This window comes from Chenopodium album, chromosome 23 (assembly GCF_948465745.1).
Source record: "Chenopodium album chromosome 23, dcCheAlbu1.1, whole genome shotgun sequence".
Classification (NCBI taxonomy): Eukaryota; Viridiplantae; Streptophyta; class Magnoliopsida; order Caryophyllales; family Amaranthaceae; genus Chenopodium; species Chenopodium album.
In genome coordinates, this window is record NC_137856.1 from 25,299,063 (window position 1) to 25,317,454 (window position 18,392).

Below are 18,392 nucleotides of genomic sequence, written 5' to 3' on the forward strand. Positions count from 1 at the left end.
CCCACCGACCACCGCATCACCAGCCATGGAACCCACCAACCACTGCATCACCAAGCGAACCCACCAACCACGGCATCACCCGCCGCACAACCGTCAACCTCGCCGCAATTATTCGCCCACAACACATACGCTGCCATTTACCACCACAGTCAGCCGCATCTCCGGCTACAGCTAAAATCGACCACCAATCACCACCAACCACAAGCAGAGCGGCCCATGTATTTCCAGCCACCAAAACCCACATCCCCATAGGCCACAACAACCACCTGCAACCAATCACCTCCTCATCCACCGCAACCACTGCATACACAAAACCACCATTGCCGCCCAAAATTCATAGCAAAACAACTTCAAACAAACAAAGCAAATCATTAATTTCAATTCAATAGCAAGTTCGATTCATCGAGCGGCAGCATTGTGGACGGTGGTTAAAGGTGGTGCCGCAATTGAGAAAGGGAAGAGTAAAAAGGAGCAGAGCAGAGGAGAGAAAATGAGAAGGGAAGCTTGCTACACCTAATAGTTTGTGTATATATGTTCATAACACTCCTTTCAAATTGTTAAAGCTAAATTACCCCCTCCGTCCCCTTTTGATAGTCCCTTATGGGCAAATTTTAGTCCCAAAATGTTCACCCCATTTGCTTTTTCCAACAACCATTAATATTAAATTTTTTACCAAAATTCCCTCCAATTTGCAACAATACTCGTGCAAATTTAAATTTCTCATGTATATTTTATTTTCCTATGTACTTTTATTACTTTTTCTCTCTACTTTTTTTCATACCCAATGTCAAATTACTTTTTCAATATACTTTTATTATTCTTATTTATGTTTATTAATTCCCGTGAAAAATGCCCATAAGGGACTATTAAAAGGGGGCAGAGGGAGTATTTTATAATGAATGAACTTAATTGTGAATGATAACTACTTAGGCTTAAAAAAAAAAAAAAAAAGAAAAAAATTGAATGGCAAGTTGGTAACCAAGTCATCCTTGTTGCTCTTCGCACATCAAGTAGTTATGTTTTTAATTTTTTAAGGTAAGGAAGAAAAGGAACATTATGAGACCTTTGTGACTATGTAGTTTCCATTATTTGGACATAATAATCAAAGTTGACAACTCAAAGAGCTTTAATTTTCACAATGCAATAGAACATAATTGTCATCGATGAAAATGTTGAACGCAACAATCGAAGATGATTTTCCAAGTTGTGTAGCCCATAAATACACACTCAACTTGCTCAACGCCTCAACCCAACACAAGTTTAATTTGACTACCATAATAGCATAAGACAAGTCTTCCTATTACGCAAACAAAAATAATACTACTGAAACAAGCCACATTTATAATTATGATGCTGGATTACAAAAGGCAAGCCCTGGCTAAAACCCGAAACCCATGGTCATCCGATGTCCGGTCACCCAGAACCTATAACCAAACTTTAGGTAATTGCAAAGAAAATTACAAATTATCTGCTTTGCTGATTCGTTAAAGAACTTACCAACTCGCAACTATTGGACTACAAAGAGTACGCAGCGCACAAGTTACATCCATCAACTGGAAACATAGTACGCTTCAGCAGTACATGCAGTAGTCAATTATCAAAAGAGATCATACATGGTTTCACTATTCACCTTCATTTAGCTCCACAAACTAAAAATGTAGAGTGCAAAGAGTGGCTGTGCTTGCTGGTTTACAAATGTATGGGCCTGAAAAATGAAAATGAAACCTGAAATTATTGTGTCTGAGACATCAGTTTTCAACTGCAACACATGGACATTCTAACCCCATCTATTGCAGCTTTTAGCTCCTCTCATTAGGCATGCATCCAGGGATAACCATGGATCCATTGACCCTTCATATGTTCATGCCCAACTTATAATAATAACACAATCTTTTCAATTCCCTAATTACAGGATCTACAAGATTTAGACTTAAGAGCTAATTTGTTTCACTAGGCTACCAAGTAAGAAATTAGGATAAATTACATGGCTCCTTAACAGTTGGGAGAAACCGAGAAAGGTAAACATGTGAGAAACATAAGATTGCTACTTCACAGGCTAGTCAGGGACAAAAACAGTCGAGACAGCCTAAACTCAACTCTTAAAGTCCAAGATTAAACGAGTATGTATCTAATAGGGAGTTCCAGATGCATACAATTTTATCCTTAGGAAAGAAGGATAAAATTGTGAGAGAAATAAATCAGCCTTTTCTTCAAGGAAAGAAGCATTAAATGGTAAGTGGTAAATTAAACATGATAAGAGTAGTAAGCATCAGTATTAGCAACACAATTAAGAATGGACTAAGGACATGCAAGACCAAAATGGATTTCTTAGAGTAGCCTATAAGCCTATATTAAATTGATTATTTCAATGTATATGAAGCTTCAATTTTTACATAAATAGCCTTCAATTCACTATATTCATAATTTTACCAAAAGTTTAAACATAAAGAATTTGCAACCTATATGACACTTATATTTAATTCTTGTTGTTTACAACTTTCATATCTTTCACCTCCACCATCATAAAGAATTTGCCAAAAAAAAAAAAAAAATGTCATCACTCAACAATGATAGAACCAAATCAATTAGATATTAAGATCAGACTTCACCACCAAAAACTACTAGCTGTTACAATAGCTCTTTAACCTTCAAGGCTTGCTAAAGATTTTATGAAACATCACATCAAAATTTGCATCAAACATTGTCAAAATTTCAAAATTTTACAGGTAAAGTAACAGATTTTGAATTGGAAATTTTTAAGGGAAGGTTATTCTGGAAAGTTGAAAACATTATATTACTTATATATGAATGTGCCACAAGATTACGCTAGAAATATTAGATTTGCCGTTAAATGTGTATCGTTCAACAAAATATATTAAGCTTTGAGCTGTAGGCTGCCTGCTGCAGCACACAAAATATCTTCTGTTGGTCTGAGATCTGAGTTTAAAGCAATCAGAGAGCCAGAGTTGGTTAAGCACTATTGACTACCTAGAGGCTAGAAGTCCTAGTCAGCAGATGCTTGCATTCCAAATTAGACCAGGATGATTATGTGAAGAATTTTAGCTGAGATTGGCTTTGAAGTTCTTTAGCTGCAATAAATAGTGAAACACTGAAACATATGATTTAGGAACCCTTACAACTAGGAACTCCTACTTTATCTTGGAGATCAATGAAACAGTTGAATCAATTTTCTAGAGCTACATTGAATTTATGGGGTAGTACAAAACAGACTTAAGGTGGTAGTAGGTGGTACCATGGATAGTTGTGGTGGCACAATTTTGAGATGGCAAATCAAAGATTATGGAGTCATTCAAGGATATCGTAATGGTTGGGATGAGAAAAAACTTTTACCAAGAAATTAACATATCAACCCTTGTTTGCATCCCTTTCCCAGAAACTAGTTAGATGATTTTTCCGGTGCTACATTGGATCAATGTGGTAGTACCGTAGTAGTAAAGAGAAAAGTGGGTGAAAGGATAGTTGTGGTGGCAAATTTTTGACGTGGTACTTCAAACGATGCTGGTGTTACCCTAGGATTTGGAGTGGTTGGAAACAACAAATTTTTACCAAGAGATCAACCTATTAACCCTTCTTTGCAACCCTTCCCAGAAACTAGGTAGTTGATTTTCTAAGGCTTGTTTCTAGATAATTCTATGTTCTAGATGTCAACAAACTCCCAAGTCTAGTAAGCCACACGCAAAAACAACCAAACCCATGTCATCACACATCATCATCAAGATAAACAACCACTCGTCATCAAACAATAGAGCAACAACACAACAAGCACCCATATGAAGTCCCACCATTGGCTATGATGTCACTCCGATCCCCTCAAAAACTATGGGAGAAGGACTAGTGGCCACTAGGGCCGGCCTCATCTTTGTCCTTCTCATTAGAAAAGCCGGATGGGGGACCGTGAGGATCCCACCCACCGATGTAACCGGGCTCGGAAAAGATCCTCATGCCAAGAGGCTAAAGGATCAAACTGGGGAGGCATAGTCAATGGTGCAAGGTAAATAGGATCAACATGGGGATAGTTGGTATCCCCCCTATAGTCACTCCCATAGGCACACGGTAGTGGTAGTGCCCGAAATCATCAAGGAACGAGCACAACTCAATGTTAGGTCCGGTAGGACCTTTCCAATAAGTATATGTTGGCTTGTTGTTACCCCTCACAAACGGTACAGGACCATGTTGTGGCGGCCAATATGGATAATTGACCATGGGGATAACTTCGCCTCGGTTGACACACGTGTCATATAAGACTTGTTGTTGGGGGAACATGCCTTGTTGGGTCTCAAAGAGACCTTGCATTTCATCATCTTCTTATATTGTTACTCAAAACCAATCAATCATACCTTTAGGGAATTGTTGTTGTTGTTGTCGTTGATGTTGTTATCGTTCATCCTCCTCTTCCTCCTCCTCCTCCTCATCATCATCATCATTATCATCTCCATCATCTTCACCACCATCACCCATCACAAAATTTACCTGCCTATGTCTTTGGGCACTTTCCAAACATTTTGAGCATTCCTAGTAATAGAAGTGGAGGCCGGATTAGGAAATAAGAAATGGTGGTTTTTGCGCACAAGCCACATGAAAACATAGGTATTCCTGGTGGGTGCAATGAACTCCAAATTCTTGAGTTGCTTCAAGTCCAAAATAAATCATTACTCCCACCTACTACGCTACAAGACTTAAGAAGCTCCTCTTGGTTCAACTTTTTGGCCAACCTCGTGACCATAGAACCACAACAAATTTCTCCGGTTTTCTTTCCCTTTGCGGTTGAAGTACAACAATGCATGAAAAAAACCCAAGATTCAACCTTCTTTCAAACTCCTCACTAGTGGCCATCCATAAGCAAAGAATCTCCTTTCTAGTAAACTTCCCCAAAATCTTGCTTACTAAATATTTTATACCTAAGAAGCCTATGCAAGATTCTAAGAACCGGGTAAACGGTTTCGCTCGCAATAGAGGATTTGGAAGAAAAATTGTCCTTAATGGTAATGGTTCTCCACCAAGCAACCTTATTGTAACCATTGGGGTTAAAGTGGATAGGGAAGAGGATGTCGGCGTTCGGGTTAAAGTCAAGGGTTATGTTGAATTCCCGCACGATGGTGGGTTCCTAAGAATAACCATGTAAAAACATAAGGATAAGGAGGTTCGAACCCCCAATCTCTCATAACATAAAGATGATCATTTAACCATCTAAGCCAATTATTAACTATGTTATAGATATGTAAAAAAAATTATATAAGTGCAAACCACAAGCTTTAATTTAAAAAAAAAAAAAAAAAAAAAGATATCCAAAGAATAACTCAATTTTGGTTTGACAATGACAATTGCAGTTTTGAAAAGCTTTTGAAAATTTTTATCGATTGCACGTCTATAACATTAGTAACTTGAGGGTACTCACTAGTTAGTTCTTATGAAATGAGTTTTTCATTACTTAATGTTGCCAGCACTCAGTGGTGAATTGATAAACTGAACAAGGCCTACTTACTTTCAATCATACCAAATGATGACTACTGTTTGCATTTAAGAGAGCTTACTGCAGCCATATAAATTAGCTATCAACCACACTTCCAAGGGATGGAAAACACATTTTTCAACATAGTAGATGATGCAATTGTTGAGCCAACTTTCGAGAAAGAAAAGGCAGCACCAATAAGCCAGGAAGCTTGAATAATCACATTGTTCAAGTAAACAAAGATGGAACCCGTTAGCTCCAATTGGGTTTATATCACTGGTGAAAAGTTTAGAAGGAAACATGAATTTTGAGGAATCATATCAAACCTTTTCTATAGTTAACACAAAACGATCAAAATTCACAACAAAGCTTAGAAAAAAAAAAACCCATACACAAAGTGGTTTGATCCTATATTCAAGCAAATCAATAAGTTTCTGAACTCAATATACAAGTCATATCATAGCTTACCAAACAACCTATCAAAGTACTGGTCATCAATTATCCCTTCATTATGTCATCTAGTTTTATCCCACTAGATCTTTTCCAATCAAACTAAACACACCATGTATATAAGGTACAAGTCAGGATATCTTATTAGTACTCATACGTTCACATCCCCTCTCAATCAACTTGTTCCTCATCAAACATTTTCACTTAAATGAGCCGGTTTTACTAAAAGCTCGAATAATTAATCCCGCGACTTGGCTTATCTTGCATTGGCAAGACTGCCAATATTTACCCTTCACCCATTCACCCACAATTTATTTTTGTTTCAGAACACATTATAGTCAAACTAAGCTCATAAAGTGTTAAATGTAAAGGCATCCATTTCTACCATCAGCAACATATCACAAATGACCAAACTTAATATTCAGAATGCAAATATACATTACAAACATCCACCAACCAAATTCAGAAAACTTAAATAATTTGATAAAACAAAAATCACAAAACTGTTAAAAAAAACGCTTAAATTTGTATAAATTAATCCAGAATATACAAATTGATCAAGTACCCAAATAATACAAACCCAATTAAAAGAAGAAAAAGGGAATTTTACCTGTAAAAAAGAAATGCAAGTTCAATCGCGGAGAGTGGAAGATGAATCATCAGGAAAATCAAAGGATTGTTCTTGTTCTTGGTGGTGTTGTTGAGTTTCAGAGTGCTGTTGAGATTCAATTTCTAGAGTTCGTTGAGCTTTTTCTAAAAATGGTCTGAAACCGAGTTGCAGGGATAGGTAACCAAATGCGAGTGCACCGAGAACTACTAAGCCAGACCTCATGGCATTCATCGTCGACCTTTCTCTCATTTTCTCTCTCATCTTCGTTTTCTTGGATTGATGGATTGACTTCAGATGTTCACGAGTTAAGGCGTAAAGCCTCTACAAGGTGGTACTGTGTTAGGGCTTTAATTTTGACTAACGAAGTGACTTAAGTGACAATGTAATTTTTTATCTTTACTAGGGCAGTTAGACGCGCGCGATGCGCGCAAAGTAATTTGTCCTTTCTTGATGTCTATATTGGGTTGTGTTTAAATTACATTGGGATTTTAGGGAAAATAGTTTGATAAATTAATGGAATGTGTATTTAAAGCTTTTTTTTTTCATGCACAACCTTTGTTCAAGAAACATCTATGCAATTATTCAACAGTGTAATATTGCAAAAAACATCTACAAACTTAATTAGAAATGGATTAAATACAATTCAAAAATCATAGAGCACACATTATATACTAAAGATAAGTAATTTAACATTACATATGCAATAGTATAACAATTTTTCGGAACATTTACTATTTGAAAGTCTATATTCTTACCCAACCTAGTAATTACTCTACATATATTATATGAGATTAAGTATATGAAACTAAAAAAAGAGAAACAATTACACCCTGCAACTCGCATAAACATTAACATTCAGGCAACAATTAGACAAAATAGTCCCTTGGTAGTTGGTAATAAATCATCTATTCGTACATACAATTTTTTTTTTTCATTTTAAATAATAATATCATATGAAGTGTAAAGCATTAATTTTTTTTTTAATTAATAAAAAAAAGGATTACATACATTGTTAAAAAAAACCGAATTAATTGATGATATATGTTTAATGAAAAAAAAAAATTAAATGTATTAATGATAGAAAACATATTATTGAGGGTAAAAAAGTAAATACACATTTTGCACACAATTTTGTACACAATAGTGAGGGTATAATTGATAGCACACTATTCACTTTTTATAAGGTAGGGATATAGTGGTATTTTTAATGTACTATTATACATCAATTTTATACTATCATTTAGGGTATGTTCACATTTACTTAATTTCATTTCAGTTTAGCTCTAATCAGTTTAGTTTAGTTCAGCTCCTAATTTCCTTCTCTCATAAAATGTTCAGTTCAGTTCAGCTTCTAAATTCCTCCTCTCATAAAATATTCATTTCAGCTCAGTTCAGCTTCAATCCAGTTCACTTCAGTTCAATAAATTTAAATGTAAATAGGTCCTTAGTAGTACTATTTATAGCCATTATAGAAAACTGTGGTACAATATTTTATGACAATTTATAGCCATTATAAGCAATAGTGGTACAATTTTTGTACCTCTAGAAAAATGTTTTTCACCACTCTTTTATCTTATTCACGCTATCTATCTTCCATGTAAATAATAGCTATGCGTCAATACTTAACCTATATACACCACTTAGGCACTTATGCAACGGCGCAAAACTAACTATAGTCAAAACTCGATAGCTATTACGCCTATTAGAGGCCCAAACAAATCCCACAATCCAAACACCTCTCCTTCAAAACACCCAAACCCCCCAAGCATTCAAAATTCAGAGCAATAGCAAGACGACTTCAACAAACTTAACCTCCACCACACCCACAGACCCACTCAAACTCAACCATGGCCGCCAACCCTCTCCGGCGTGCCTCCTTCCCTGAACTCCCACCACCCTCCACCATCAAACCCCCAACCACCACCACCCTTACTCCGTCAGAATTCCACCACACCATCGCAAAACTCGCCGTCGCACAAATCCTCCGATCAACCGGCTTCAAACACTCCAAATCCTCCGCTCTCAACACCCTTTCTCGCATCACCACCCTCTTCCTCCAATCTCTCGCCACTTCCGCCGCCAACCACGCCGCCTTCTCCTGCAATCGTACTCAATGCAACATCTTCGACCTCGTTCACGCCATTGAAGACCTCTCTCTCTCCTTCGGCTTCCCTTCTGCTTCCGATATCAATCAACCCCTTCTTGGGTCTAAAACCCTTAAACACCTTCGCTTCTTCATCGACGCCATTGATGAAACTCCCCCTTTTCGTCGTAGAATCCCTCGCAGTCGAATAAGCTCTGATTCATCGGTGATTTTTTCTGGGAATGTTGATTTTTCTGAGAAGAAATGTAGAGGTCCTGAGATTCCGAAATGGTTGCCGGAGTTTCCAGTGGTTGAAAGGGTTGATGATGGTGGGGTGAATAGTGGGAATAAGGAGGTTTTGTGGGAGGATAGAAGGTTTGAGTATCGGCCATTAATGGCGGCGAAGGTTGGGAAGAGTAAAAAGGAGTTTGTGTTGCAGGGTAGGAGAGAAAGAGTGAAATTCAGGTTGTGTGGAAAGAGGAGGAATGTGAAAGTGGGTGGTTTGGATGATTTGGAGTTGCGAAATGGGGTTTGTAGAGGAGGTAAAAGGGTGTGTTTGATTAAAAGGGTTGGTAATAATTGTAGGATTTTCGAAGATGATGATGATGAAAAGGGTTTCAACATTGGATTGTGAACAGAATTCTTTCAATAATTTGGGGTGATTTGTGAAGATGGATGCTCGAAATCAGTTAGTTTTCAGAGTGGATCGAAATCGATGCCAATAACTATGTATGTTGCTGATTTTTGTTATGATAAAGTATGTTTAGTTGGGTTCTATTTGCAAAGCAATTGATTAAGTGTATATAATATATATGATTATAATAGTATGAGATGATTATATATCAATGGGGATTGGGTTTAATTGTTCCCCTTTAATCAAAGTATACCGATTTTTGCTGACTAATGAGAATTTTATTGATATGTTGTTGCTATTTTGCAATTCGTTTCCTTGTTTTCAACTTATTGCTATTCTCGATTTATGAAGTTTGCTTGATGCATTTGCAGTATGGTGTTTAAATTTTCTCTTTATTGTGCTTAGTTTAGATTTTAGAATATAAGAAACATATTATGTTTCAGCTGTTGAGTGTGGTGTTAGTACTAAGTTGACAGCAGGAACTTAGAAAAGCATTGTTCTTGTTGTGTAGAATAGAGCTTAGTTATGTCTGTTACTCTGTTAGTTGGGAAAAGGGATGCAATTACAAGCAAGAGTTCCTTTGAACGACTTCTTTATTGTATATCGCTTGACCTTTGCTATGGTGATTCAATGGTGGCCTTGTTGGGTTGCTATCCTACTTTGTGTTTTCAATTTGTTGTGAATATGCTATGGAGTTTATAAAACTTGTTCAGCTCGGCATTGTGATTTTACTATACAAGGATCATTACCATATTAAAAAAATCTGGAATGATTTTCTGGTGGATGATATTGGGAAGTTCAAGGAACAATTGTGTGCTGTAGCCTCTAAATCATTCTGGGGAAGATTTCTTCATCAATGGTGTTGAGGGCCATGAGGGGTGAGGGGTGAATGAAGTGCTAAGGCCTACCACTTTGTTCGGATGATGCTGATAATAACCACAAGTTGGTTATACATGATAAGGATTTTTACTTTTTTTTTTTCTTCTTATTTTTTATAGTGGGGTTTTCAATATTCAGCCTTTTAGGTTGTATGAGAAGTTGTACCCATGGGAAAGAGTTTATAGTTTGATACATATTAACTGTGACCAAGATTTGTGCTTATTTGTTAATACTGATCATCTTCCAGGATATGTTTAAAGGAGCACCTAGGCACCTGGAGATTAGTGTATTGTATATGGATTATAACGATTGTCTGCCAATATCATCTAACCGACACTTGGCTACATTCTCTCGGTCTCCCCTTTCGTGGCTATTGTCAGATTTGTGCCCCTCAATGCGGTAAAATCTCAGTATCTAACACAGAGAATTGTAATCTTAATTATTGGAATTAAGATGTCGTGTATGATGATAAGCTCTACTGCTAATTAGTTTCATCATTGATATTGTAGGATGTTATCTCTTGATAACTTCATGCCGGATTCACAGTAGATTGTGTCACAAAAATGTATATAGTCTGAAAGGCTTAAAATTAAGTAACCAGGAACGACAGTGCAGTGTAATTTATCAACTTTGGGATCAAAACTATCTGTTCAAATTGTGAGTGTGGCCATAAATCCCTTTTTAGCTTGTATATGTTCTATTAGCGTACATGCTATCTACATCTTGTCCTAAATTCTAATTAAGCTTCAATTATAGCTAAAATAGTTTGACAGCTTTTGAAGCAAAATACCAAGTCCTTCAGTCCAGCCAGTCTGAGTGGCCTGAATAGGGCTTTTGAGGTGGGTGAAGAATTGGATTGTGTGGTTTATGGTCCAGAATATAGCTCAAAGGAACAAAGTTCTCTGATTTTTCACAACATGAGGATATTCCAGGTTATAGATTCAGAATATATATCTAAAAGGTGTGGGATTCCTCTGTTTTATATATGGTTTAGATGCTCCTGAATCTAGTTCTGTAGAATATAGTGCCTTGAATGGTTTTACTCTTTCTCCTCTGAAATCAGGCCAAAACAACCTAGCTCTTGAAGTTCATAGACTCATATGTTTGCCTTTTGCAGAAGGGTTTGCTTTTTTTTTTTTTGGGTTCCCCTGTACTTATATTTGGGAATTGATTTGCTTTAGTTTATAGTAATAACAGAATCATGATAAATTGGTTCCAGATGTATATTCTCCCTATCAGGCATATTTAAAAGGCATCGCTATTCTGGTGGCTTTCATGCTGTATCTTATAAGTGCTTTTAAGGAAACTATCATAGTGCTTTTTATCTTCTCATGTAGTTTTCTGAAAGCAATGCTTTAAAGAAAAATGTTTGAGGAACATGTCTTCTTTCACTCAAAAGCACATATCCCTAGTTTGAAGTTAATTGATGTGGAGTCACTTCCACTTATTAAGATACGTCCATGGTTCATCAGTTCTCACTCTTTTAGCAGCAGTTCTTTCTCTTGTAGAATCAGTGACAAGTAGGGTACCTAGTTCAGTTCCTGTGCTGTTATTCAGATAACTCCGAATAGGCGAATAGCTCTTTACTAGAGTAATTCGATATCCCAGTTTTGCAAAATTATGGGATAGAAATGGCAATGTAATTTAAGGGCATGTAGTTCTCAATAGTGATCTTTTGACGTGAGCATTACATTCAATTACAGAAGTTATAATTTTCCCTCTAAAAGATGCTAGGGAGTTCTTGAATGATTCCCAAGCTGAATTCCTGGTCTAGTCCTTGCATTATTTTCCAATGATGCATTTCAGATTAGACTAGTTCCCTTTGTTAGAAAGGTATTATTCTGGATTCCAAGACAAAAAAGTCTGAGCTCCTTGCAAAATTGGGTGAACTAGAAGATAAAAAATATTCAGCAGAATAAATGTGTTAGTCATTGCCTAATATCTTCCACACCATCAATCTTGGAGAAGGGCTTAGCTGAATGACTATTCTGAGTTGACAGCTTTATCTTGGTAATTTTTCTTCTCAATTCCATTTAGCAATAGTGTTTAGTTTGCTTTAGATTTCTCTCATTGATAATAGGATTTTCCCCTTAAAGCAAAGACTTAGGGCCTATTCTCTTACGTTGAAATTCAGTTCAGTTCAGCTCAGTTCAATTCAGCTCCAAATTTCCTTCTCTTATAAAATATTCATTTCAGTTCAGTTCAGCTGAGTTCAGTCAATGAGAACAGACCCTTAACATGAATGCTATTTCATGTTTAGGTTTCTTTCTTGTTAAAACAATGATGATGTATTTTCTGTTAGTAATCAGCAACTCTTAATACCAATTAGCTTGATTTGGAGCTATGTGAAAATATGATACATGGAGCTTATCAATCTCATAAAATAAACTACTCTGTACTGTATATGTGTTTGCATCAGTATGATTTTTCCCCTAACCAATGGTAAAACTTCATCCTTTCCTTATTTCTGTTGGCTTTTGTTTAAAGTTTTGTATTGCTGATTTATTTTTATAGGGAGCTTCAGTGCTACAAGAATGTTTGCATCCGATTCAGATCACCTTCTGCTCTGATTGTCCCTGGTACTTTTGCCTTCTTCCTAAGTATTAGGTTCAATATTTATTTATCTTGGTATATTATAACGAGTTTCCAATTGTCACACGTCTATTCTAGATTTCATAAGACCAACCTAGTAAAATGACTATCTTTGGAATAATGACATCCATTTATCCTTTTTTTGAATGATAAGAAAAGTTACATAAGTCGGCCTTTGTCTCAAAGGAAATACCTTAGGCTATACTATTACTAATAGTGGAGAGGAGAAGCGGTCTATTACAGTGATCTATATGCCTTATCTCTCCTCTGTAGTTATACTGGATGTTCTATTGCTGTAACTACTGATCAAGTTTGATTTTGTCAATGGCATGTTGTAATTACCACGGAGAGGCCAGGTTTCGAGGACCTATTACAGTGTTGATGACTAGTTAGATTGCCACATTTGATGATGGTTTTGGAAATTATAGTAGTGATTGCAACTAGACCTTTTTGAAGTGCCGCCACTTTTGCTATAAAGGCAGGGGTTCTGGCGTTCTGCCAACATTGTAGATGTAAGTTGGAATGCTATTGGAGTCACGTAAGATGATTGGTCACTGCTAAAAAATGGGTTTAACACGAGATATCGGAGTTGAGTTTGTGAAATCCTGGTGAGGGGAGACGATTTAGTCCAGTTGACGTAGGTAGTTGTTGGAGTGTTTGTTGTTTAGAATGAGCGGAGGCGGTGTCGCTTGATGCAAAATTCTTCCAATTGAGTAAAAAACAGTTGTTGAAGATGCCATCATATTGTTTTTTCAGGATACTCACAAAACAGTTAGTTTTAACTTACCAGTTTTAATAAGATCGAGCATAGCAGCCAAAACCACACTTAGCCTAAATTTGACTCTTTTAAGGCCCAAAAGACTTAAAGTCAAGAATCGGTAAGTACTCTATAAACAAATTCCTTTGGTTTGGCCCAAATGAGTAAAAAATAGATTAAAAACACCTACCTAATCCTACCAAAAAGAGTATAGAAACCGAAAACCACAACTAAGAGGGAAAATGTTGCATAAAATGGCTCCGAAGAGAACAAGTAAGCTCACAAAATGCTACAGATGGGGTAAATACACTTACATATATACACATCGGTTGCTCGAGCAGTCGAGCATTATGTGAGTATGTGACTAGAGCTGGACATGACTGCAACAACTTAGATTATTCATGGTGATGATCATGCTTTATTTTAATTGAGCATATAGAGATGTCTATGAAGGGGATTTTTTTTTTTTTTTTTTTTTGGGTTCATCAAAATAAGAGAAAGGATATAGTAGTAAGTCCTATAGACTCGTTTGTCTTCTGGAGCAATATTAAGGAAATGATTTCCTCTATAATATTTTTTCTAAAGTTATAAATTTTTGGAAATATTTTTTTTGTCAAAACTTTCGTTCTTTTCATCACTTTTGTCAGAGGTTTATCTCTCAACCAAACAGCCATTGTGTTGAGATTAGGTCATATTTGGGTGTACAATATTAATGCACATGTGTGTGCACAATTACGATAATTTATCTTGTTAATTGATTCAACCAATATACATAATTTTTAATCTACAGAGAGGAAAATTCAATCAAATATCGTTATTATTGAGAAAAAATAACTCCATTGATACGTAGTACGAGTATTATTTATTATAGAGATTATGTAGTGTTTAGCTTTTTAATGGTGTTGGATGCAACTTTTATGTTCCAATTGATGAAGATTGTTATAATAATGATGAAACAAATGAAATGTAATAGCATAATGCATCTTGCTTTTAAGTGAATAAACAAAGCAATGTAAAAGATCACATACTAAAAAAATAAATGATAAAATGTATTATTCCATACATCTTCATGTTCAATTAATGTATTTCTTTTATCACAATTCCATATTCTTTTGTTATAAGCTGTATGTTCTTTCACTCTATATCTTCTTTACCATGATATGCATGTTCAAAGCTGTTATGATTTTAGGGTTTGGATCAGACTTTTTTCTTCTTAAAAATATATTAGAGAGTTTTGCAATTGAGTGAGATATGTAGGTGTAAGTGATGATGAATTCATTGGTTTTGGTACAGATTTGGTAATTAGGGTTTTAATTTGCATTAAAGTCACACAATTGAAAGAGAAAGAATCGATAATTTGTGTGCTAGAAAATTCGTGTTCTTTTAAATATGCAGTTCTTTTGGTGCACAATAAACCTTAATTATGCACTTAGGTCCATAGTTTAGATTTTGTTCTTTATAGGGAAAACACATTAAAATTAGAAAAGTGTTCGATAGTTTATATAGGTAGGTACACTACATGGTGTAATTTGTCTAAACAAAGAGCAAACTAATTAAGCATCTTACGATAATATATCATCAACATGAAGAATATAATCGAGTTCAAACATATTGATCACTATGACACTTTTGGTTCATTTACATCCAGTAGCAACTTTTTATCTGTGCAAGAACCTAGAATAACCTCAGGGCGAGAAAGCATGTGTTAATCATGTACGAAGAATTATTTAGGAATAGTGTAAGAAGCATCAAGCAATTTGCAATCTCTTAGAAAACCAAAATTAATCTAATTCTAAAGAAATGTAATCACCAACATAACTCAAAAATAGTAAGATAAAATATATATAGAAGTTTGATTGTATATAAGTTCTTATAATGCAATATATATTCACACTATTAATTAGTTGTTGAATTGATGTAGCGAATGTAGGCTGTTCACAAATGCTTAATGAGGTTACTAACAATGTATTTACGGGGTTAATGATAAGAGTGATAACCATTATAACGTTTTGAAGAGGTTACTCTAAATAGATTAACAAAATAAAAGTATAAAGTGGTTACACTATCATTTGAGCAAAAACTTAAACAAGCTTAGATAATTATAGTTTTATCTATTTTTGTAACACCAAATTATTGATGTTTTTAGCCTAAGTGTTTTTGTGACTATATAAATCCATCTCCATTTTTTTTTTAGCATAAGTGTTTTAGTGACACTATATAAACAAGGAACCTTTCACAACTCATCATAAACTAAATAACTTGATAATTAAATTAACCAAGTGGGCAATCATATTAAGTATGAATTAATGATAAAACCAACTTGATTCATTAAATAAATTAAAATACATGCAATCAAACCATTAGGTTATGTATAATAATTATCATATGTTAATAAAAAATAACTCTTAAACTAAAAATACAACCCTTTGGGCTAGCTTTTATATGTTCCATTATAATGGTCAAAAATCTGGTGGAGGCCAAGCAGATTGTTGACTATGATGAGACAAATAATTAGGCCACCCTCCATAAATACTATTCTTACTATCATCAAATCCTCCAATTACCTGTTCATGTTGTTGCTGATCAACTCTCTGATTCATCTGTAACCCCTTACTTAGCCCGGTACCTGCAGCTTCGCCTACATTGTAACCCTCATGCTGCTGCAGATGCAGATTATGATGGTTACAGATTACGCCGAGGCTGCTAGAAGCTGTATTCATCATCACATTCATGGGTGGGATAGGGGAGGTAAGTGGTTTCTCTTTAGGTAGAATATCAACCAAAAAATCGAATAAGTCTGTGGTCGAAAGTGCAGCTGATATATCAGCTTTCTGCAGTGTTTTTCTTTTACCTTCTTCGGTACAGCTCCATGCTCTGAGGGTTAAGTCCTGTATGAACATTTCGCAGGCTCGGGAGAGCAGAACCGGTGCATCAGCCGATATCATACGTACATTATCATCAGACTTCATGATCTTCTTTATTCTTGCAAGAGGTAAGCTGTGGTTTCTGAAATCAACAGCTTGACTGCTTTCCTGACATTGAGTCTCCCAGAAGCCCTTCAGCTGCTGCTGCAGGAGGTTGCCGGAACCGGATGGTGCTGACTGAACGTGGGGTTGTTGTGGCAGCTGATGATTTAACCGAGGAGTGTTATCGACGAATGAGAGTTGCTGATCAGGATAGTTAAAAGACCAATGGGAATCCATGTTTGATAAATTTAGAAGGGTGTATATTTTGAAGGAAATTAAAGTTTGATGTAAGAATTCGAAAATTCGGTGTGTTTTGAGAAACAAGATTGGACAGTGGATTATTTATGGAGTTAGAAAGAGCAAAAAAAGTGACAAAATGATGGGGTATGATGGAAGAATACACTAAGCTTTTGATGCCAAAGAAAAGAAAAGAAAAGAACAATGGAGTCATGATCATACTAGGGTGAAAATACCTATTGTTGCAATTTTTAAAAGGGATTAAATGGTTATCATTTGATTTTGCAATCAATAATATTGCCAACTTTATTAATAAGTTAATTATTCCTTTTAAATAAGATTGAAATTAAATTTGTTGCATTGTCTACAATACATTAGTTACATTAGTAATATGTTTGTAGAACTTTTTAAAAAAATTTATTTTTTAAAAAAACTATCAAATATGCATAAAATATTAAAATACCATTACAATTTTAACTTCTGATTTTATAACTTTCTAAGTTGTGTACAACCTAGTCAGTCCAAACATCTACTTGCATATTTTTATTGCTTTACATTAAAAACACAAAGAACCAAATCAAATCGATTACAACAATTATCATTTTACTTTATAATTCTAGGACATGCATTGTAATATTAGTTTAAATTTTAAAGGTTATGTACCCTAATGTAAGCTTTGGTCCGTCCTCGTGAAGTTTCTAGTGTTTCAAAAGCATGTCGAATTCCTTAGACGTTTTATTGAAAAATGCTTTGAGTTGTAATCTTTTTCTTTTATAGCCTCCAACCTATCCTTATTCAAATATAAATTTTGATATTAATAAAATAAAATTTTACAAGCTAATCTAGTCTTTGTGTTAGTGTACCTTATAATGTAGTGTAGTTTGTTTGTGGTTATCTCTATGGAAAACTTTAAACATCTAACATGACCGCTACACAAACATTTGACGATGCCTTATTTATAAGCAACTTAATCATCTATGTGATTGAAAAAATAGCCCGAGAAAATGTGTTTGAAATGTTCTTAAAATATTCCCAGTTTTATTCGAACTTAGATTTCTATGACCTTATGATTAAACTACAAATAAAAAAAAATCAGTAATTTCAATTCTTTTAGATTTTATTATTTTTTTGAAAGTTATTACAAGATTGGGTGACCCTTCTTTGAAAGGTGAACCCTATATGAAATATAAACCAGCTTTTGAATTTATACATAAAAAGTCTCGACTCTCGACCATTATATTATGTTACAATTAATTTCTTATAATAGAAAATAAACCAACTTGTCACATAAATCGCCTCTGATTCGTAGTATACTTCATTCTATGATATATTTCGTCTTTAATTTGAGTAAGTTTTAAGTTGTAACCTCTTAATGCATATGGATTGGTTCACTCGATCCAACCCATGCATAAATTTTTTAAAAATTCTTACTGTAAAAGTATTATACAACCGTATTTCTACGACAAAAGGTACGTCCATGATAAGCTAAAAAAATAAATAGTAAAGATACGAGGAGGAGTGATGATTATTTTGACAAAAAGTTTTGTCTTGAATATTTTTGGAAAGAGCTACTACAGCGTGATCTATGCCTGGAATGGTAAATTGTTTGTTTTTGTTATACCAAGTATAATTAAACAAACATATAAAGCTTTTTTTGAATTGACTCATCTCTTAGCTTTTTATTTGCTGCTAGTCTAAGATAATATCATGATCA

General features: G+C 35.0%; 1 protein-coding gene and 1 long non-coding RNA gene across 2 annotated transcripts; both read right to left on the reverse strand.

Annotated features, from left to right (window-relative positions):
- Positions 1–1,102: 1,102 nt before the first annotated feature.
- Positions 1,103–6,863, reverse strand: LOC145609300 (uncharacterized). Its single transcript, XR_014106001.1, has 2 exons — positions 6,531–6,863; positions 1,103–1,705 (listed from the first exon to the last, which is right to left on the reverse strand). It is a non-coding gene; the product is annotated as an uncharacterized LOC145609300 (long non-coding RNA).
- A 9,071-nt stretch (positions 6,864–15,934) lies between these two features.
- Positions 15,935–16,720, reverse strand: LOC145607191 (nuclear transcription factor Y subunit C-7-like). The gene has a single exon (XM_081662928.1). The coding sequence runs from the start codon at positions 16,676–16,678 to the stop codon at positions 15,935–15,937; it is 744 nt and encodes a 247-aa protein (XP_081519054.1). The 5' UTR covers positions 16,679–16,720.
- Positions 16,721–18,392: the final 1,672 nt, after the last annotated feature.

Bases quoted from the DNA above. Each gene is read 5' to 3' on its own strand.
- LOC145607191 (XM_081662928.1), bottom strand. From the start codon at position 16,678: ATGGATTCCCATTGGTCTTTTAACTATCCTGATCAGCAACTCTCATTC.